At 42.0% G+C, this 22,497-nt stretch overlaps 1 protein-coding gene across 6 annotated transcripts in view; it reads right to left on the reverse strand.

Annotated features, from left to right (window-relative positions):
• The window catches only part of LOC115379463 (dedicator of cytokinesis protein 9), a 77,802-nt gene that overhangs the window by 19,648 nt on the left and 35,657 nt on the right, over window positions 1-22,497 (reverse strand). For all 6 annotated transcript variants that reach the window (XM_030080161.1, XM_030080157.1, XM_030080162.1 and 3 more), the window contains exons 3-22: window positions 17,284-17,373; window positions 15,460-15,542; window positions 14,348-14,417; window positions 11,953-12,048; window positions 11,564-11,698; window positions 8,209-8,383; window positions 7,079-7,131; window positions 6,136-6,210; window positions 5,677-5,817; window positions 4,682-4,894; window positions 4,350-4,472; window positions 3,773-3,855; window positions 3,314-3,436; window positions 2,896-2,975; window positions 2,577-2,764; window positions 2,274-2,339; window positions 2,069-2,161; window positions 1,830-1,953; window positions 813-931; window positions 122-208 (exon numbers count right to left, since the gene is read on the reverse strand). In XM_030080161.1, the coding sequence (XP_029936021.1) occupies window positions 122-208; window positions 813-931; window positions 1,830-1,953; window positions 2,069-2,161; window positions 2,274-2,339; window positions 2,577-2,764; window positions 2,896-2,975; window positions 3,314-3,436; window positions 3,773-3,855; window positions 4,350-4,472; window positions 4,682-4,894; window positions 5,677-5,817; window positions 6,136-6,210; window positions 7,079-7,131; window positions 8,209-8,383; window positions 11,564-11,698; window positions 11,953-12,048; window positions 14,348-14,417; window positions 15,460-15,542; window positions 17,284-17,373 (2,217 nt within the window). The remainder of the gene's footprint in view (window positions 1-121; window positions 209-812; window positions 932-1,829; window positions 1,954-2,068; window positions 2,162-2,273; window positions 2,340-2,576; window positions 2,765-2,895; window positions 2,976-3,313; window positions 3,437-3,772; window positions 3,856-4,349; window positions 4,473-4,681; window positions 4,895-5,676; window positions 5,818-6,135; window positions 6,211-7,078; window positions 7,132-8,208; window positions 8,384-11,563; window positions 11,699-11,952; window positions 12,049-14,347; window positions 14,418-15,459; window positions 15,543-17,283; window positions 17,374-22,497) is intronic.

The raw sequence follows: 22,497 nt of genomic DNA on the forward strand, positions 1-22,497 counted from the left end.
GTCATATGACATCAGCTTTAATTCAGATGTGAGAGGAAGATTTCAGAGGCTGCAGGTAAGATCACTGCTTTAAATGCTTAGCAGCTCTACTACATTTGCATTTTGTTCAATAATAACTGACCTGAGTGTAGACAGTGGACACAAGGTGAGTGGACACCTTGAATAAAGGCTTGCCTCCATCCACCCATTTGATTTCAGGACCTGAATGCTGTGATACAAGAAAAACAGCAACACATCAAAACAAACGATTGGGGTTCCTGTGAAATGTTATTACCTCTACAGATACTCATGCAAGCATTTACCAGTGGTTTTCGATGACATGATTTACCACTGCAAACCTGTGATTTAATACTAACTACATTATGAAAGTCAGTCTACATTTCCAATATGTTCACATAAGTTCTTTCATTTTTTAATTTCAGTCCAAGCTGAGGCGACACAATTTGTATTTGGCTTTAACAGAAATGTGGAAAGAATTTACTTGTAGAGATTAAATAAGGTATTTTTTCACATTTTTGAAAAAAAAAAAAACTTACATTATGTGTCTGGGGCCTAGTAATTGTATTTTCATATTTACTGACTTTTTCCAGGTTTTTCATGACCATGTGAACCCTGTAACATTGGTGGTTGTGGCTCATGGTCTGTCAACTCTAAAACATCCCTACACACTTACACTAATTCAGTTTTGTGGCACTGACAGAATAAAATAGTGAGAACAACACACAACTCCTAAGCAGAGGACCAAGTGCCTTTAACCCCTTAACCAAATATTGGACGCTCTCATTTGTCACCAGTGTGAAGGCACATGTTACCTTGCCGACACCCTCCTGACAGCTGAGGTATCCAGCAGGCAGGTTGGCAGCCACAGGGATGTGACTCTCATTCATGATCACCCGGCCATCCTTCAGCAATGGGAGCCAGGCATAACCCACTGGGAGCAGGATGGGAGAAAAGATTGTCAGCAAAGAGTGTGACAACAACAATGTGCAATACAGAGAGGAATCATAACAGAAAGACCATGTTTTACTGGAAATAACTGTGCAGTTGTAATTAACTGTACAAGAACACAGTTCAATACAGAGCCTCCTCTGAGTGGAACTTGTTACCAACTCATATTAGAAACATAAATGACCACATCAGTTTCAAAGTGCAGGTGACATGCACTCTGGAGAAGATGACACATATTCTTTAGGGTATGAAGCAGAACGAAAAGGCAGTGTTGGTATAATATCAATTTAGTTCTTATCTTGTTTTGGCCTACTTTTCTGTATTTGAGTCTTAAAGAGTTTTTTTTCTCTAATCCTTATATTTTATCCATTACTTTTTAAAATCTTATTTTTATTAATTTTTAATCCGGTTGCACTCTTCTTTCTTTTGGTCCGCAGATTTTCTTAATGTATTTCCATTTCTTTTTCACGGCAAGAAAAAACCCTACATCTGAACAAGTCATTTAGTCTCATATTCAGTTTTAAGATCTTGTTTTTCTTGAGACGGGATCTTACAACAAATAGTGCAATGGGATGACATCATCCCACTTGTGTCAGGATTTTATAAATATGTTGACACACGGCAGAATAAGGCAGATCAGCCGTCTTTTATTAAGGAAATGATACTTGACTCAAGAAAAACAAGGAAACAAGTCGACTGCCAGACCTTATCCCACTAGCAGATTTTTTCACTTGTTTTGAGAAACACAAGATTGTAAGCCTGGATATGAGACAGTGACTTGTTGCCGAACCAAACGGTGATCCAATAAACAGTAAACAAATCCATGTCAAGATGTGAGATTTGGTGTCGTAGGGAGATTAATGAGGTGGGCAGGAGCTCACCTTGAGTCTCAACCATGTCTCTCTTCTTAGTGCTGGCCTTGCTGTTGCTGTCACAGCTGACATGGTAGAGGGTGAAGAGCAGATGGTGTTTCTCATGGAGCTGAGTTGGCAGCTCAATCTTAAACTGAGGGATAGCAGCAAAAACACACAGCCACTGGGTTAATAAACACACACATCTGCACAAGAGCGATGACTGAGGCTGTGTGTGTGTAAAGTCCTTCATCATGGGGGTGTCTCACCTCATCATAGAACTCAGGGTTTTGCTGGTGATGTAATACTGCAGCAAAGGCATTTCTGGTAAACAACTGTCCTCCTGGTCGGCCATAGATGCACTGCAGAGCGATAACAATAGTTAGTTTACTCCGATGACTGGTGAGTTCATTTTTTTGTCCTGAAACTTGAGAGCCGGGAACACTGCCAGGAGACATTTGACTGCGAGTTTACCTTAAGTGAAACAGCCTCCTCCTCATCTGAGTCCTTGAACTCGATGCAGACAGCTATGTTTCTAGCCTGAAGACAGACAAAACGACCAAAGATGACCCAGTTAGACACAGAACGAGGAAAACTTCTGCTGCAGATTTCAAGCAAAGTCATTCTGCTTGTGAATGGTGGTGGAAAAGCCTGGCAGTTATAATTTAATGGAACGTAAATGTAAACATTCATCCCATAACGGGGGACAAAAAAAATCCACTTCATGTTGTTATGAAACTTTAAACCCACACTGCACAGTCTGTGTGTTTACTGTACCTTTGCGAAAGATTTTTGGCTGTCATACTTCAAGTGCTTTGGGTAGACATAGAGGTGATTGTTGTAGATGGTGAAAGGCTGGGAGCATTTGGCTATGCACGGTACAAACTCCTCCACTTCGAAGAAGATGCTGCTTTTCTCACTGGAATCAAACTGCTTCACAGGAATGTAGGATGAGGTAACGCAATCTACACACAGAAGCAGGAGGGAGGGGGAGCAAATAAACAGCCTGCAGACAACGTGACCAATGTGGCCTGTACAGACACGGCTTTCATGTCACATGTTGGCCGAATGTGCGGCACTGAACAAGAGGGCTTACTTGTCAAGTCAGGGGCTACATTGTCAATGGTAACATCTAGGTTTCCTAAGATTACAGGCAGCTTGGCCATCTTCTCTGGCCTGAGGAGAGGAAGAAAAATAAGCACAAGTTAAGCCTTTGTTATCGTCTACGTAAGAGTGAACGGAAAACACACAGGCAGACTGGAACTGAAAAGAACAGAAGTATACAGAACAATATTTGCAAAGGTGAGCAAACGTCTTACAGGCTTTTAAAAACTAACATTCATTTTGAAAAAATCTATAGACACGTTGTATTTTGGTTGAAGCTCAACTTGTTTGAAGAAAACTACATCATATGATTGTTATCATTATGAGGCCACCAGGTTACATCTGAAAGACTGATCACACCACTGATAATAAAAGGTAGGATAAGAGTCACTCATAAGAGTGTTACTAACTTTCTGAAGTCAGCCAGCAGTTTGAACATGTCATCATTGGACAGCTTGTTGCTGTCCTGTCTGTAGAGGGCAGAGAAGCGGGCACTTTTGTCCAACGTCCCTGATGCATCTTTGAACAGAGGCCTGGAAGAAGGAGGGCTGAGTTAAAAAAAAGACCCTGGTATACATGTTCCCTTTAATGTGTGACCAAAGTCTCTGGATGTTAATTTATCATTGGAAGACTGCTGATGTGTGTGTGTGTGTGTGTGTGTGTGTGTGTGTGTGTGTGTGTGTGTGTGTGTCTGTGTGTTTATAGGTACTGCTGACCCAGTGAAAAAGAACATAAAACTACAGTATGTGATGAACAGCTTAGGATTTGTTTTTTTGTATCTATAAATGAATCCAAACAATCTCCATCTGTTACATGCACATACAGGCTTCATAAATAATGCATCCTCCTGATTAAGAAACACAAAGTACCTTGCGGCCCAGGCAAAAGGCATCCTGTACTGGCCTAACCGGCTGCAAGCCAGCTTGGCATTTTTCAGAACCTTCTGTGCCACCTGGTGGAAGAGAGGAACAGAGTGTGATTTCAGCTTCCCTGCTCAGACACACACTGATAAAAATGTCTCTCAGCACTTTTCAGCGCTCTAACATATTCATCATGCTGCCAATCTTAACACAGACACACAGTTAAGTCTTTAAAATACACTCTACTCACTCCACACACACTCTTCCATGTGAATGAAGCCGGACACACACCCAGGCTTACTGATGCCCAGACACTCACTAAGTCCATCACACGCATTTCACATGTTTTCTCTCCAGAATCACATTACTGCCCACTGCAGCCCCTCCATGGCTCATAACCACATTAGCACAGCCAAAGCCAATGTTTGTGTTGAGTGTTTGTGCAACTGGTCAGCACTTAAAACAGGGATGATCCGATCATTTATCAAGTGGAATGATCGAATGGAATCTGCTGAGCATGGGGGAACATGCTGCCTTGTAAGGAGGCAGGCCTTATGTGTGTGTGTGTGTGTGTGTGTGTCAATACCTTGGTGGAGTCTGAACTCTTCATGTATGGCTCGGCACAGTGTGTGATTCCCCCCTGAAGGACTTTCTCTATGCGAGCCACCAGGAAGATATCTGGGTGTGGGCACGTTACCGAGAACACTCCCTGTGGTGACGACAAGTTCCAAGAGGAAATGTTACAACAGATTTAAATATGCATGTTCAGATCTCAGTATGAAAGCAATGCCATGTTCAAATGGTGCAAAGACACTGGATGCAAAACAGAGTAAAAACAAGGACAGGCTAGTTTTTACAGACTGACATCCTACTTATTTTCGTTTTAATATATATATATATATTTTTTACACCATTCACCTGTCTGGGATACTGCATGGCTGCCTCTGGAACCCCGTGGACCAGTCGCTGCCCCCCGTGGTGGCTGTCCCCACCCCCGTTCATGTACTGGCTGTTGGAATTGGCCACCAAGCCCCTGACGGACGGGTGGTTTAGGTCCACAAGAAAGTCAGAGGAAATCTTCCTGTTGTTCTGGATGTCGAACAGCGACAGAGTGATGTAGAACGGCTCCACCTGGAGGAGGAGCATTGGTGTTAGCAAGCAATGAAACACAACTAGATAGAGAACTTCTCATTTAGGTTTGTACAACCACCTTTTGTCAAGTGTAACAATAATAATAATAATAATAATAATAATAATAATAATAATGAACTTAATTTGTGATCTACTGTTAAAAACAAGATTAACAAAAAAAGATTTAAAAATGAGATACAAATGAATGGAACAGAATAAAACAATACAGTAAAAGCGTAATAAAATACAGGTTTATATAGATGAAAAGGCCATGCTATACAGGGTTTACAAAACATCCACTGATTCAGTCATTCTTATAATGTACAGAAAAATGATCCAAAGTTTAGGGACCAGTGCTGCAAAAACCTGGTCGCAGGAGTCAGTACATTAGGTGCAGATATACTGTAACAAATGTGTAGTATCAATTTCAATTTCATTTCAGTGGGGGGAGCTGAGAACACACCAGCGCCTCCTCAGCCGCTGTGTGTGTGTATGTTTGTGTGTGTGTGTTGCCTCTGTGGAGACCCAGCATGTTGATCTTTAATAGACAGTTTCTGCTGGGAGCGACAGCGGGACATCAGTCTGCATTAGACAGATCCTTCGCCATTACTGAGCCTCTGGCCCAGTTGCTATGCCAACCAAAGCCGTTCAGCTCCACAAATAATGAGGGGACGCCATCCAGCCAATATGACAAACCATCACATCCTGTTATTAGTGTCTTCATTCAGGACGGATGATGTTAATGAAATAATTCACTGTGGCTAGAGCAAGATAAATCTTACATTTGTGGTCGGCCCTTCCTCATTCTCCGCCACGCAGCTTTGCAGATTGAACGAGAGGTCGTTGCAGTTCACCAGGATGCGTTTGCCAAACTTCTCCTCAAACTGCTTTACATCCGGCTCTATCCCTGAGAAATCTAGTTTCTGAAGAGAACAATAGGGATGGCATTACATTATATTCAATAATGTTCCATTTTATCTTGTTACCATAGAGCAGGGGTGTCAAACTCGTGCCACGGAGGGCCAAGAGGCTGCAGGTTTTCATTCCAACCAACAACTCCACCAGGTGATTTCACTGATCACCCTACCTCCGAACAGAGAGGCGGGACTAATCAGTGAAATCACCTGGTGGAGTTGTTGGTTGGAATGAAAACCTGCAGCCTCTCGGCCCTCCATGGCACGAGTTTGACACCCCTGCCATAGAGGAATAGTTGGACTTCTCTCAGCTTTACATTTAATTACCTGTGTGTCAGGGTCCAAGGTGAACAGCTTCAATCTGGTTTCATTTCTCATCTTGGATTCAATGTCTCGTGCACTCTGCGGACAAGAAAAGCACTTTATTATTTTTATCCAAACTACAACCGTGTACAACGGTGAGAGCCACCGTCTAAGCGCTTTTCATTGTCAACTGGTTTAACCATTAGGAAGATTCTTTTCATTTACTGTATGTCCATCTGGAAATGTGGCTTCATATTTTACAAGCTGAAGCAGACAGGCGCAGTGGTGAAAGACAGGTGCTACCAGCAAATACAATACAGAGCGGTACAGCAAAACCCGTCAAGCTGTTTTCCAGCTAAATGTTACCACCATTTTCCATGGACACATGCAGCTTAACTACAGCCACAGCACTCAGCACCTTAACAGCACATGAAGAGTTGACTTCCAAAATCACTAATATCCATTTCGGAAAAAAAATGCTACCTGAAACTCATCAGTCAGTATTTAGTTTCAAAACCACAGATGCGTCTAACCTCTAAAAGCTAAAAGGCTTAATGTTCCGGTATCTATATGCATACTCACAATCTTTTTGAAACAGTGGGCATCACTGTTTTCCATAAATTGATATTTCATTTTGAAAAGGAAGGTTTTATACAGACATTTGCTCCTTAGAGCCCTGATGTCCAATTTGCACTACAGGTTGTTAGAATAAGACCCAGTCAGTGTTCTGAACGGAAGAAGTCATATCATCGATCTGCTAAGACTACTGTGTGCCTAATGTTCGTTCACTAACAAATAGGAAATGAGATGTGTAATTAATAAGTCATAAATATAAATCCATGTCTTTGTGGCGACAGAGGCCTTCTCCCTGACTTCCTCTGTGAAGAATGTTGATTTCATGGTGCAACTCCAACCGATGATGTTTTACATGAAGTTTCTAACGTATGATCATCCAATTAGGGTCTACCTGAAAGCTGTCCAGACTCCCAGAGGAACTGTCAGACTTCCCAAGCTCATCATCTAGGGAAAAAAAAGAAAAAACATTGGATTCAGGCCAAAAATGTAGTGGATAAACAAAGCCCTAATGTTGCAACACTGTAGTCATTACCACAAAATCTCCTTAATCGCTCACTAATGTGAACTTCAGTCAACAGTAATTCAGCTTAAATGGAATCACTTGGGACTGAGAGGGAGACCGGTCGCGATGTCTCCCAGATCCCTGAGTCGTCAAACAGGGCTGGTTTTTCCCATGCATAGCGTGATTAATAAAATCTGAGGAGTAAGGAAGATTAGCGGGGCGTTTTGTGCAGGAGCATTCAGCCTTTTTCCTCTAAACACCGGGCCTCCTATGAGACAGGAGGTGAGTATTAAAAGTCTGGGTGGTCCGGGATCGCAGAGCCACACGCTCGACAGACAGGGCCAGGCAAGATGGAAGGGGAAACTGAGCCACAGTTAATGGATTAGGGGGTGTGGATGAACAATGTCTGATTTATCGAAGAGTGAAGTTACATGCACTGATGTTTGAGTTAGTGATGTGATGATCTGTCCAAATGTGGTTGGAGTCATTATCGATATGATCTTTGAAGTTATTATTCATCTGCCTTGGCTTACAAATTATAAACAGCCTCTATAGTTATCAAATATTGAGAAACTGATATATTTCAGTTTGCAAAAAACTCAAATGAATCCGGGATATTTTACATGCAGTATATTATGACACTGTGATAAGTAGGGTTGCAATTAACAATTGTTTTCGCTGTCAATTAACCTATTGATTATTTTTTATTTTATTAATCATTTCATCTGTCAATTGCCAAAAATAGAGGAATACTCATCACAAGTTAAGAGACTAAGTACGGTCTTAAAATTCCTAATTTAGTCTGACTAGCTGCCAAAATAATCCCCAAAATGCTATTTTCTTCTGATTGGCTAATTGATTAATTGATTAAGTGTTTTAGCACTAATTTTAAAGAGGTTCGTGAGAAAGGTGGATAATACAGACAATAGACAAAATTGACACAAAATATAAATCCATTTTAACAAATAAAGACATCGGCACACACACACACACACACACACACACACACACACACACACCATCATGGATATCTCCATTCCTCTTCTCCTGCATGGCGATCTCAAAGCTGCTGTGCAGGATCTTGTTGAGCGTGCTGATCCATTCCTCCATCTCTGCTTCGCTGTCTGCAGCCAGCAGGTAGGTGCTCTTATCCTGCATCTTCAGCTCAAAAGCAAACCTCCGAACCTTGTTGTTCTGCAGCCAAAACACAGGAGGAGATCAGATAAGAGGAGGAGCGACAGCTCAGCGAGAACCCTGCTGTTTGGGGTTGTACTGGATTTCAGCGAGGGAGTTGGAAAACCTACATGAATTTTATCAACGGTCAAGAGTTGTCTAAAATAACGGGACCACACTCAGAATATGAAAACAATTCAAAAGTACAGAAGTGCTAGACAGCATAGAAATTTTTGTTATTGAAAAGTGGGAGGTTACACAAATGCCAAGTGTGGGTTACTGCTCAATATGGAATGATCGATTGACTAAGTTTAGTTTTTCACATTTGAAAAGCAAATGCCCAACTGTGAACATGGCAGGGCTGAAAGAATGTTCCATGTCACTGTCCAAAGTTAACATCTAGATATTGCCAACTCACCAGAAGGCAGTAGGTGCTTAGCATTATGATTTATTTCACATATTTCCAACAAGACCTTTATTGAAAACAAATTATGTCCCCTCCCTTACTGGAAATCGTATATTTCAATTTGTCATGATTTGGGATTTCTAGATGACTGACAGGAGAGACTATTATGCCCCATGAGCCTGTAAAAACTCTGGTAATTTGTAACATTGATGTGTGTGCACCCTGTAATTATTACACCACAACACATTATACTCAAAATACCATTATTTAAATACAAAACTGCACAACCTGTGTGTCCCTGCTGGAAAGAGGCAGGTAGCTAAACCCAGGCACAACTTTACTGCTACAGAGAGCAAATGGAGAAAGCAAGTTTGGGAGGGAAAGAGTATTTCCATATGCGAAACAAAGCCTCCAGCTCTGCCAGAACTGCAGCAGAGATTTTCTAAAGGGGCCGGGGCTGCTGAGTGGAGTCAACAGCACTGGGCTGGAGCTGTGGAGATGAACTATGACCTCCAAACAGTCAGGAAGAGTGATGTCACTGTCCCTTTTGGGTCTTAGCATATCTCTATTACAGCCCATTCACAATCTGCAACTGCTGATTCAGCTAGAGTCGGTCCATGTCACACAGACACTGCTGCGACAGCGCCGAATTTTGCTGCTTATAGGTTTCCAAGTGGTATTATCTTCACAGGGATGGGGAAGTCATCTCATTACCGACAACACCAGCAGTCAGGGGATTGTTATGCTGTGTTTATCATTATAGCTTGGCTGAACTATTGAAACAGCAGAGTGGGAGTAATTGGGAGGGAGAGTCATTATCTGCAGGCTAGCTGAGTAAATACGGGCAAATAAAGGAGTGTTTTTGCGACAAAAATAAAACTTGAGTCACAATCTTAATAAACTTAATCATCTGATGGATACAGCTTGGAGCCTTGTCTTAACTGTGGCTTAACAACACATCTACTGAGATGCTCAGTGAAATGAGTGGACAATCCACTCACCACTGGTATCTTTATTATTTATTTATATAGTAAGAAAGTAGAGAGGAAAACACAGGATTGAACTCTGTGCAAGGATTCAGTCCTAGTAGGCCAGCATGGAAACACATGGCTCTACTGTAGATACTCAACACTTCCATTTTTGAGCCATTATGCTCCTCCTAACCTATTGGGACTGCAGCTGTACAAAGTTATCAAATACAGCGGTGTGACAGAAAAGGAAGAGCAATGGAGATATGGAGAAGAGGTAGAGTGGAGGTTAGATGCTCCACGGCTTCTGTTTCAGCAATCATGGAAAATATGTGCATGGTGAGTCAGGCTGAACAATTAAATTTTATCCAAACTGCAAAATGGCAAAATGTATTATCCAAATCATAGCAGCTGCAGTTTCTAAATAGAGGTAAAATGTGTGACAAAATAGCACTATAAATGAAGAGTTGTGGTGCCACAGAGATGCCTTTGCCAACAAATCATATTCTCCACACGTAACAAAAGGTTTTTTTTTCAGTGGAAATGACAATTCTGATGCAAAACTTAGCACTAACACTACAATCGTGAGTCATATTCTCTTTGCAATATCTGTCAAAGTTACTGCAATATGATTTTTTTTTTTTTTAGAATATTGGGGAAGGTGATGCGTCTAGCTAGAGGAATGGCTGGAGATATTTCTGAAGAGAGGGAAGGAGAAAGATAGCGCAGAGAACAATTGATTCATTGTGTGTGTGTGTGTGAGTGTGTGTGCATGTCTGAGTGAGCAAGAAAAAGACCTAAACTGAATGAAATACATATAGAATTAGTGTGTGATAATTGCTTTTGTGTGTTTGAGTGTATACTGGCTTTTTAACAAAGGGTAGAGTGTGCTAAAAGCAGCTAGAGGCGGAATATGACATCACTCCACATGCCACTACAGCTGCAGAGTTAAACATCTGCAGATCCACACCTAGGGCCGTTGCCGCGGTTGAAGGTTCAAACCACATTACATTGTCATACAACGTGCAACCTCACCATAACGGAAGAGACACAACCACAACCACGGCCATGCGGCGGTGTTGACTGACTACAGGGCCAATTAATAATAGTTTTGTCACTAACACAATTCGTTTAAGATGTGGATTGTAATCAGAGGGAAAATTGACTGATGACAGCATGATGTAAAAAACAAAACGCTGCACACGTAGCTGCTTGTAAAGCTTGACCCGACATAACACACAGCTGAGTGTTCAGTTGGTACAATCAGAACCTTTCCATCTGTATTTTTTTTTTTTTTTTAAATCTATTCCCATTATTTTCTATGACTGACAGATCATGATGCATCCAGTCTGTCTTGGACTCCACACAGATCTGCAAGCATGTGGTATTGATTGAGAAGATGCTGTAAAGTGCACGGCAGAGTGACGTCAGCATTCACCTTGTTTCAGCGGCTGAGAGTCAGCAGTAAAGGATGACCTTGGGGAGGGGAGGAAGGAGAGCTCAGGTTTCGGGGGAACAGACGAGGGAGGGTCTTAGATACAGGGGGAAGCATTTCAGCGGTGGTGCGACACAGCTTGCGCAATTTGTGTCAACGTCTTGCCACGTAAAATTTTACCCTGCACGCTAGAAAATACACAAGGAAGCAGCTACGTCCGTAAACTCAGCTGGCTCCTGGTTAATGTTAGTATTTGAATGTCCGGAGGGGACCAGCCATGAACTGAAGACCCTGTGCTCCCCCGAGGCTGCCCCTGCATCAACTGGGATTTCCCGTTTGCCGGCGTCAGTACAACAATGACTGTCATTCAGCCAGAGGTCAATGGAACATACCTGAACCACACCCATACACGAGTCCAGGAAAATGGTGCCTTTGGGCTCTTTGGAGATCTTCTCGTCCTTGTAGAAGTTTAAATTGTAGGAGCCGTCACCGAGCTGGGTTAGGTGGAAATATCTCCTCTTAAAAGACTGAAACAGTGAGAGGAAAATACAGTGAATTCCCATTTCAATTACTGGAAAGGAAAAGGAAAAGTTACAATGACAATTTCAGGAAACACTGCTGGGAAGTCCACATCCTCAATATTATACAATATTAAATTCCAGCCAGAAATCTGCATCCTCTGGTCAGTGTGTAGACACAAAATTCTTTGTAGTTACTCCATAACTGGAATGCACAATCCATTCAATAATTTGTACGTATGTTGGTATCACTACTGACTCACCCTCATGGTGACACTGATGGCACTATTCATGTTGCCTTTGTATAGCCAGCCATGCTTGGTGATCCCGCCTTTCTGGGAGCCAAGGGAGGCTGTGTCCTGTAGCAGAGAAAGACATGAGATCAGACATGTTCATCTTAACAAATCACTTGGTTAAACACAGATTCTTCAGATTTTGTTTTCAAGGATGCTAAAACTTTCATCTTTCCAATGCCAGTTTAAATGTCCTGACAGTTGAACCACAGCACTGTAACTTTATTTTGAAATGAAGTAAATCTAACCAGTACTATCAAGATAATGTCACTTGATTTATGGAAATTCTTGAGATAAAATGATTTGCATTGGAAACAAGTGAAATGATCTCCACCCACTGGTAGATTTTTTAAAGATGACTCTACCAGACTAAACAACTTAAGTTTGACAGTTTTTGTTGTGCAGCACTGTAGTAAAAAAAATCAGGTTACCAACAGATTTAAGATGTTCATCACACATCACAAGGCCCTTGATCCTGTGGTTTGGGATAACTTAAAGCCTAGCACGATGTAGGTCTATCTAACAGCAAACAGGCAGAGGAACATTAAACAAACTATGACCATGGCTCCAAATAAATATGTCGATCTTCAGAGCAGACTCAAGATCAAACCGACCCTATCATCTCTCATCTTCTCATCTTCTGAGGTGTGTAGCATGAGGTCACCTCCGTCACTGGAGAGATCGCATATGACCAAACACATGATCTACCAGCTACAGTGATCTGTGCAAATAAACCAATTAGGAGACCAGTGAAGGAAGAGGAGAGAAAGCACACATTCTGCAGCCCTGCCCTGGTTTGTATCTCCCCTGTATGGGCAGAAGACGTGTCAGGAGCGGTTACGCTGCCCATCTCTGAAAGACTGCAGCGAGGAACTGCACGCCAGATGCTTTTACACACCAACAACACCGAATAGACTTTCAAGATGTTATTGTCCGGGATCATTTCTTTTCCCTCAGTCATGGAGTGAAAGGGTATTTAAAAAAAAAAAAAAAAAAAAAAAGCGTTGGCAGCATTTAGAATATTTTCAGCGCGTCTTGGGGAGTGATCTGAGAAGCATCTGGAAAGGTTCAGAGCCTGCTTCTTCTCATCGATGTCTAGACAATATTCAGCGGTCCCCAGAGAGGCAGACAAATCACTGGGTTCATTCCCTCTGAACTCCAATTTGCGCGGCAACATTTTGTCAGGAAACAGAAAAAAACCTAACCAAACAGTTGCATTGCTAAACTACAGTCAGACGGAGACAAGACTAACGTTATCACACAACCAATGCTATGCGTGATCCAAAACACACAATCAACTGCTTGTGCTATTAGCCAGTCTTTAAAGTTTCCAGCATGCTAAATGATTTATTCTGGGGATTTTATGGGAAGAGTTCAGTTCCTCTTCTTTCATCTGCAAAAGGCAACCTCCCTGTTTGCAGGAACTATCTTGTAGAGAGTGCTGTGGAGTGATGGAGGCCAGAGAGAGAGGTGAGGGGTGATTTGGGCAAAGTCATTAGCTCTGATGAGGCTGAAGCACCCCTCCCTTGTCAGATGTGAGGTTGACTGTGAGGCTGAGCAGGACAGGCCCTGACCCATGGCGACCTGGCATGGCCTCACACCCTCAAAAACGCACTCTCCTCAACCAGAGTTTCATTAAACAACATACCATTAAAGGGAAGACATGTATTTTTGCTCTCTTTCCTGCATGCAGGGCCTGTACCACTGACCTATAGGGGGCACAGTTTGACATAGCATGTAAAGAGGTCTCGTCCACTCAACTGCCATCACCATACATCTTACCAGGCAGCACAATCCTATAGCATGTTAACATCAGTATCATCCAAAAGCCTCTCATCAAAGTGAAATTTTGAGCAGCTGATTTGCGAGCCTCCCTTCTGTGTGCTCTCACAAACCATTCCAAAACCAACTAATGCTCATTTACTCAGTTCACATGTGCACACCCGGTCATTCACAAAATTACATAAATTAGCAGAGAATGAATACACCCAACTGTTGCAGTGAGACCCATGAGGAAAAAGGAGAGGAACCCCTAACTTCTAGAGAGGGTCTTAAGGGCTAATTTCACTTAATTCTTTGCATTAAAATGGGCTATTAAGAGACAAAAATGCCTTCATCTGTATAAAAATTAATATAATGAAAACAAGAAGGGATGACTGGGATAAGATAGAAATGGCTGCATGCAAGCTTTTAGGACAAGCAGCCTGGAAAGAGGATACCTGCAATGTAAAGAGCAGTGCAACCTGTTTATTTATTATTCTGTCTCATTCAAATTTATGTTAGTATCTCAAATGATGAAAAAGTAGTGAGTCATTCTCCATTCTGGTAGTGACTGCTGATACGGCAGAGCTAGATATAAACTTACCTCATCTTTGTCAACATCCTCATCCACTTCAAAAACATGGACAGCCAGTTTTTCCGGTCTGGACACTTTGCTGTGGAAATATAATTAATTCACATCAACTGTTGTCTATGCATTGGCACATAACTCAAAAACAAAAGTTAAAGAAGAACTCAGTATTGCATGTTAGCAGTGCCATAATGAAATACAAACATCTTAAAGCAAACGGCCTTTCAGACAGTCTTCAATACTTTTATTTACTTTTTACTTTTAAGTAATATTTTATTTTCATAGTTTTTGGCAAGCATTGGCCCATGTGAGTTCACATATTAACGGTAAGGAACCAAAACTGGCTGTCCTGAAAATCCATAGTTATTTACTCGCTTTCCTTTGGCTTTTGTCCGTCTGAACATCTTTTTAACACATGTGGTCTAAAGTGGTTTGATGGAGATAATGCCATTTTTCCTTGTGTTTATGTCAGTTTGCATTTGTGCTATTCTCTCATGAGTGTTAGGGGAAAAAGCCACAAAGACTGCGATGAACGCAAATTCCAGGAAGTGGTAAAATCACCACTTGCTGTGTCAAGGTGCACGGGCTGGAAAATGAAAACGTGCCAAAGGTAAATATCATTTGAACTGAAAACAGTGTGGAGTTTTTAAGGGGAATCTACCTCATAGTGTATTATTTTCATTTCCCTAGAAAAGTGGCAACTTGGCAACAGCAAACCTCTCAAGGTCATTGTTGAACGTAATGACAGTAAAGATGATATTTATTTGGGAAGAGGCTGGACCTGATGAAACACTCTCCCGGCAATGAAGGTGGTTTCCACGGGCTTAAGTCAAAGCGTATTCATGGTGACATGAAAAGGAAACACTCCATTGTTGTGGTGAAATAAAAATGACCCCGTGTTTCCTTGTTATTAAGTCAGGACACGTCTTTTCAACAGTACGCTGCAAACAAAAGTGAAGATATCACGTGCTTGTTGTGTGTGCATAAGACATGCTTTAGCTTGAAATGTGTGGCATCTATACTTTACAGCTGGTAGCTGTTCCTACTTGCCCAGCAGAAGGATGTCCCAGCAGACCACCACGTTATCTCTGTGAACACAGTGCTGTGACCGTTTGCAACACACTTACTTTGGAAGCTGTCGAAAGTCCCCAGAATAGTCCTCATACTTGTAGTTGACAACGTGCCAATCAGAGTTGTAGGTCTTAATGCACTGAGGAAACACAAAGGGAAATCAATGAATTACAAAACACTCTATAAATACATCGATAGCATACATCATCCCTACACTATGCAGTACCTTGGGGCTGTGTTAATATAAAGATCTTTAGTCTAAGACAGCCCTACAGTCTGATAATCCTCTTCTCCCTATCCAATCGGATTAGTATTTGCAGGAAGAGGAAGAAGAGGAACCCTCAAATGGGGGATCCATATTTGAGCAGATAGTTGTCAGGGGAGTTTGAGCTTGCTACAAAGCAGTGCTGACTTGATAGTCCTACAGGAGATTCGCTGACGTGTATAATGCAGGCAGCGCCATAATATTTTATTACAGCATCTGTGAAAGCAACATAGCAAAATCACAATAAACAGCTGTTTCGAACACTGAAACACTCTCTGCAGTGGAATCCTGCAAAATCATTGTTGGGATCTCTGACACAACGGTTATTAATTGAAGGAAAAGCACGGTTAAGGTGAGTGTGCACACTTACATTCTCCAGCATAAACTGTGAGGGAGTGTATCTCCCTAACGTGGACAGAGGACATCTGTTCATTGTTAAAGGGAGTGCTGATAGCAACAGTACACTGGTATCACTTATCCAGAAATGGCGTGCCGTTTACAAGAAATGCTCTGACAGGGCGTCCAAATGCAACTTGATCGGGAGAGCACTAGGAAACAGAGAGGCTCCTGCTGCGCCGGTCTCTCCACAGCTGTCCGGGTGATGTCACACGACACTTGACCAAGAGGATTTGTATCTTTATGATTTAAGACAGGACTCGCTTAATGGTAACCTTTGACCTGGAAGGTGAACTGTCAGCAACCAGTTGGCCCCTGGCTTTAAGAGACGTGAGAGCAGTGTGTGCGGGCCGGAGAGAAAACCACTGTGATGGTTAAGGTGAATTTAGTACAATTCCCCACACCACCATTGTATCCACACCGACTGGAAATAATTCATATTTATATGTCTGCTTGTGCTACAATAGAGCAGACAAATGATCATACTGACAAGCATCAACACCACAGCTGAACCAGTTTGAACACCACAAAGGAAAAGCTGACATTTTCAAGACTCGGCGCAGACAGGCACCACTATAAACAAATGTCTAGGAAGAAAAAATACCAGACATTTGAAAGGCCTGTGGATTGTACAAATTAATTGCACTGTATCATTTCTTATTCCCCTGGCAGGGAATAAATACATTTTATTGAAGAAAATGCATTAGAAATAGCCCAGCTGATTGGACTGCGTCCAATAATAAGAAGTAATAAGCCCGGGTGCCAGTTACTCAACAATAAAACCCCACAAAGTATACTTTAAGCGAGATGGAAGCGGCGTTTAGCTTGACATATTAAATTTACATGCTTCCATACTTCCTGATCTGCTGCAGTCGATTACATACAACCTGGATGTCCACTCACATTACTGTTATTTATGTCTAACCCTATACTGCAGCATGTCAATTAAAGTATATATTCCAGTTTTTAATCTCTTTGTAGTGATTATAATGTTTTGCGCACTCATTATGCTCTTTTCACTCATGCAATTGCATTTTATTGAAGCATGTGTGCCTATGTTTTGTCTTTTTGAGTGTTTATACAGGACTACACAATGTTCTCTCTCTGAGATAATAAAAATAGCTGTGACTTGGCCTGACCTTTAGTGTCTGTAAAACTATAGAAAGCTTGGGTCAAAGGTTCAATGTTGTGGGATTATCACTCAGAAGTGGGAGATTACCTCTTGGACAAACAGACTCTGAGCTTCCTTCTCCGCGTTTTCAGGCACTGTTGGGTAGAGAGTTCTTCCTTGGCGTCTCAAGGTGGAAATCTGCAAAACGAAGGAGGAGTTTGTGCAAAAAATTGAAACACATAAAGCAAAATCATACAGACACGCAGGAAGATTACAACTGACAGCAATTCATGATCAAAATGAAAACAAAATGTGGAAGACATCTTTCAAGCTTGACACCTTTTCCCAGTACTACAGTATGTGGCCTCAGCTGGACACGATTGCACGGAGTGTTCCTCTAAATATTATTCTACGCTGGAGAATGGGCTGGTGTCTTTCTGAGGGTTCAAAGGGGCAGAATGTGAGGGAGGCAGGATGCTTGTCCATATTGTTAAGCTCCAGGACCCACAGACACACCCTGCATCTGGCTCTCTGCCACGGCTGTGCAGAGGCTCTCAGACGAATCAGAGTATCTCAGCACCTCTGTTGCTTGCTAAACCTTTCTCTAATCACCAAAAGGTTCCCTCTGCACTTCAGACGTACAGCAGTTTCACAGTGGGAAATCACACACTGCTTTAACCTGAAGCAAAAGTAACATTACACATAAACATTACATATATAATCACACAATTAAGCGTAAAGGCTGAATGTCCTTAGCATTTATACATTATAATAACAATAAATAATTCACTTGCTACACTTTCAGTGACAGGATGACTTTCCCACGGTGAAAACAACCACCTGAACTAATTTTTATAATTGACTTTATGTGGGAAACCATTATGGAAATACATTGCTTTTGATGAAGTATGCAGAAGGATTTGTTTCAGCACAAACAGTTGTTCTTCACTTTCATTATGATAAATTCATCCCAGTTTGGGCTGCACTGCAAAACATCTCCATCTTAACAAGCCATTTAGCCTCACATCCATTCTTTAAAATCTTGCTTTTCTCAAAACAAGAGAAAAAAAATCTGCCTGTGGGATGAGATAATCCCACTTGTTCCCAATGCCAATCAACTTGTTTCCAGAATTTTCTTTCATTTCTATTTGTTGTTCCCAGAAAAAAATCCCCGAAACAAGTGAAACATGTGGGGACGTCTCATCCCACTGGCAGATTTTAACACTGAAAATGAAACTAAATTATTTGCTTGGGTGGAGATTTTTGTCAGTGATGCATCCCAGCTTTCAATTCCACTGTGAATGATGTCGGGCATACAGTATCTCATTAAGATGTAGATTGCTCCTGATAATAAGAAGTGTTTTGCAAGCCTCTGCCATCATCTGCCAATGCTAAATTCATATTTCAGAGCACGAAGCAGAACACAAATAGCACCTTAAAGACCACAGCAGAGAGGACTTGCCTCATGTGGCGGACTGAGAAACAAACCTCAAGTTCGCTTGACTCACATCCGTTTTAAACCTCTGATGTGAATTGCTACAGCAGTAAATCAGAACGGAGATGCCACAGTGGTACCTGACTTCCAGTAAAGCAGAGCAATAATCCAAAAGCGAAACATGCAATTCAAGACAGCTTTAAATCTCTCAGGCTCATTCATGGACAGCTCAACCAACAGGACTGTTTTAGCTATTACAAAGAGAGGCTTTAGTTCAAGTGGCCCTCTGGAGGCTGCAGCACCATTTGAGCCGACCCTGAGTGAAAGGCTGAAATGAACAACAAAATCACCAACAGTTCTTGGCAGGATTAATTTTGGACTTTGTAAAACTAAGTGCATTTGACAAAATGTAATCCGTGCTGACAGGAATGGAAAATAAATCAGCCAGAATAAGACAGCAGACAGTCCAGCTGACATCGTTAAAAGAAACAAGAGAATACTTACTTATAATGCAAACTTATACAGACAATCTAATCTTTAAGCAAAACCTGAGAGTATGACAAAGAGTTTGCAGGAGAAATGATGAAACTAACGTCATTAGTTCATACTCTTGCAGATCTAACCAGACAAAGCTTTTGACGACTAGTGAATAAATCCATCCATTGAAAAAACAGAAAAACCAAAACATCATTACCACATTGCTCTTGTGCTTCCCTCATCAAACAGTCAACCAATTATGCTCATAATACCCAAAAATTAGAAAATCAAAAACAAGTTCGCACTATCTCAGCTCCAGCTGTTACTACCAATGGGAACAGTAGCCAATCCCAAGGAGTCTACTTACTGAACGCTACCTATGATTCATTGCAAATTTAACAAATATGGAGTGAACATAACAAATCTTTAGTTTTCTCTTCATTTACTGCAAGTAATGCTACAAAGCACAGAAGACCTAAGGACAGGTTTATTGTGGTGCTGGAGTGAAGAGATAAAATAAATTTATATAGTTTATGTTTTAAACTGTTTCACAGGAGCTAACTGAGGAATGACAAAAAACAGACATTCATGTAATAATTATAGTTCCTGGGTGCCGTGGTGGTTCAGCGGATAAGAGTGCGAACTATGTACCAAGGCTGAGTCCTGATCACAGCGTCCTGGGTTCAAATCCGACCTCAGGCCCTTTGCTGCATGTCATCCCCTCCCTCTCCCCTAGCTCTCCTGTCTCTCGCTACTGTAAGTGTCAAATAAAGCAGAAATGCGAAAAAAAAAAAAAAAAAAAAACTATTGTATTGTTTAATGTATTGACAGTCAAAGTCATGACACGCAGGCTGATGTGAGAATTGGCACCCTCCTTCTCCTCTTCTCTCCCTGTTCCTCAGAGTGACCTTGCACTTGGTGTTGGACTGAGCGCTGGCCGCGTCGACTATAACAAATACAATTCAGAGCTCGTATTTGTGGACCTGAGGTCTCCCCTTCCTCTCCGCTGGCCAGGTTTCCTGCAGCGAGATGGTAATCTCTATAATCTCAGCAGCAGAAACAAACAGGCATGGAGGTAAAAGGAGCCAGGAAGTGGGCAACAGGAAGCATTTAATTGGGATACGAGCCACCAGGGAGAACCTTGGGATTCTCTGGTCAAAGGCACCCAAGAGGAGCATGGGATACAGCTGCACTCAGCAGACCACACTGACATGCTGTCTTTTTATTGGGAACACCGCTCTCCTGAAACTAAACTGAACCCAGACACTTGCAGACGACGCTGCACTGAATTCCCCATGTGTGCTTCTGGATATGACCACCTCCGCACCACTCGCTCTGTCTCACATTTCCTGGTGTCAAGCTGATATTGAAGACATACAATATGCGGTGTTATCAAAACGATCTGGCGACTATGAAGTGGCTGCAGTAAAGGAAAAGGAATAGTGTCAGTACATTCCTGAGGGCAAAGTCAGCGACAGGTCTTCCTGATGTGCAGGCTTTAAGACAGACCCAGCGCGCACCTTGAAGCGAAGCAGGGAGCGAAGAGAGGGCCCTGTCTTCGTAATCCCAGACAAATTTCCCCAGAAGACCCATACAGAGAGCACAGAAAGACCTGCACACAACTCCCCTGTGCCAAGAGCCCCTTGATCAAAACCAGATGGAAATAAAATAAACACACCTTCACATGCTTTCCCCACAACTGTTAAGTCACTATTCTATTCTATTATAAAAAAAAAAAAAAAAAAAAAAATCTCAGGCGACTTTGGATTGAAAAGTTGGGGTAGAGGACAAGTTTAGAGACATAATAATGATTTCTACTGGCCACAAATCACAGACAGGAACAGTGGTCAGATGAGCTCTCTCTGCCTGTTCTGGCCTTGATTTATCACTTAGCACTGTATCTCAGTGTGGATAAGGACACACAGTACCTCTTTTCACTGAGTAAACCCAACACTGAAAGGTCTTTACACAGGAGGAGATTAAAAGTGTGATTGAACATGAGCTCAGAGAGGCCTAAACAGATGTTAGGTTCAGTCAATGCCCCGCCAGTGCTTTTTTTTTTCACCCCCTTCGCAGAATCACCTGTCATTCGCTTGACAATGTGCTGTTTGTGGCGTAAAGCTAGCATGTCATGGACAGGGCGACACACTGGAACAGCGTGATATAGGAGGAGACAAAGTCAAGGGTGCCTGGCTGTCACTGAGCACCCCAGCTGCCAGGCCTTCACCAATCACCAAGCCCTGCTTAACAACCCCAGGCTTAATCTGGTGCCAAACCCAAAGTTAGAAACACTCCTTTTCCCTCCCTTTTCCTCATAGCCTCCTCCATTTTCATCAGGGGAAGTTAGTACAGTGTGGAGAGAGTGCTGACTGGTCTTGGTTACAGAGTCTTTGCTCCAGATACAGTAGGAGGAAGTGTTTTGATGTGCATGAAAAAGAGTTTCACAGTTATAAATCCAACATAAACTCCATACGAATATATATTTACAGTACATGACATACATAGAGACACCAGATAATGTGTTGAAGAGATCATCAACATATCACACTTCCTCATAATATCTTATTCTCCAACATAGGTATTCAGGAGAAAGATGTTAAAGTCATCATGGTTTGTGAATCAAAGACAGCTCTCACCGGAGGGGGAGTCATAACAATAAAAGCCCCGTCTCCATAAAATTTCCTCTAGACCGTGAGACAGTGAGGCAGGGTCAGATTTGAGGATATACAGTACGTCTCATTGCTTCTATTGGTAAGTACATCTCTCAAACTGGTCTCACTTCCCGAAGCGCCAAACACCGGGCCAGATTTCCATTTCAGATTTTCCATCCTCGACGTGGAAAGTTTGGGTGAGCATCCATCCTGCAGAATGGGGCTAGAGATAACCCTTACTCTGTCACAACACAGGAGGCAGAATGAGCCAATTAAACAGATGGCCCTTGACCCCTCTCTTGCTGCAGCAGGGAGAGATGTAAACAAAAGGAAAGCGTCTGTGAATGACCCCACCCAGCACTCACAACACCGGCCAAGCCTGAGCCAAAGGGAAAGACTGCAAAAGCCAAACAAATACAACAAAGAATATGTGCAAATGGGAGGGGAACCAATGATGTTGGGGAGATAACACTAAATGGAAACTAAATGGCATGACCTTGTATGGTTATGGACACACACACACACATACACCAGCCAAAAGCCACACCTACGGCGTAACAAGACCGTGTCATGACTTCGAAGCCTCTGTTTTGCTAAAAAATATCTATCTTTGCCGCTAACACACATCATAAAGTAGACGATTTTTCCTTGAGTGCCTAACAATTAACACATGAGGATTTTATAACATGTGTGGCCCCAATCTGACTTGTCATCACCATCCAAGGAACGTATAAAAGAAGGAAAGGACATTATGTCACA

This window comes from Myripristis murdjan, chromosome 21 (assembly GCF_902150065.1).
Source record: "Myripristis murdjan chromosome 21, fMyrMur1.1, whole genome shotgun sequence".
Taxonomy (NCBI): domain Eukaryota; kingdom Metazoa; phylum Chordata; class Actinopteri; order Holocentriformes; family Holocentridae; genus Myripristis; species Myripristis murdjan.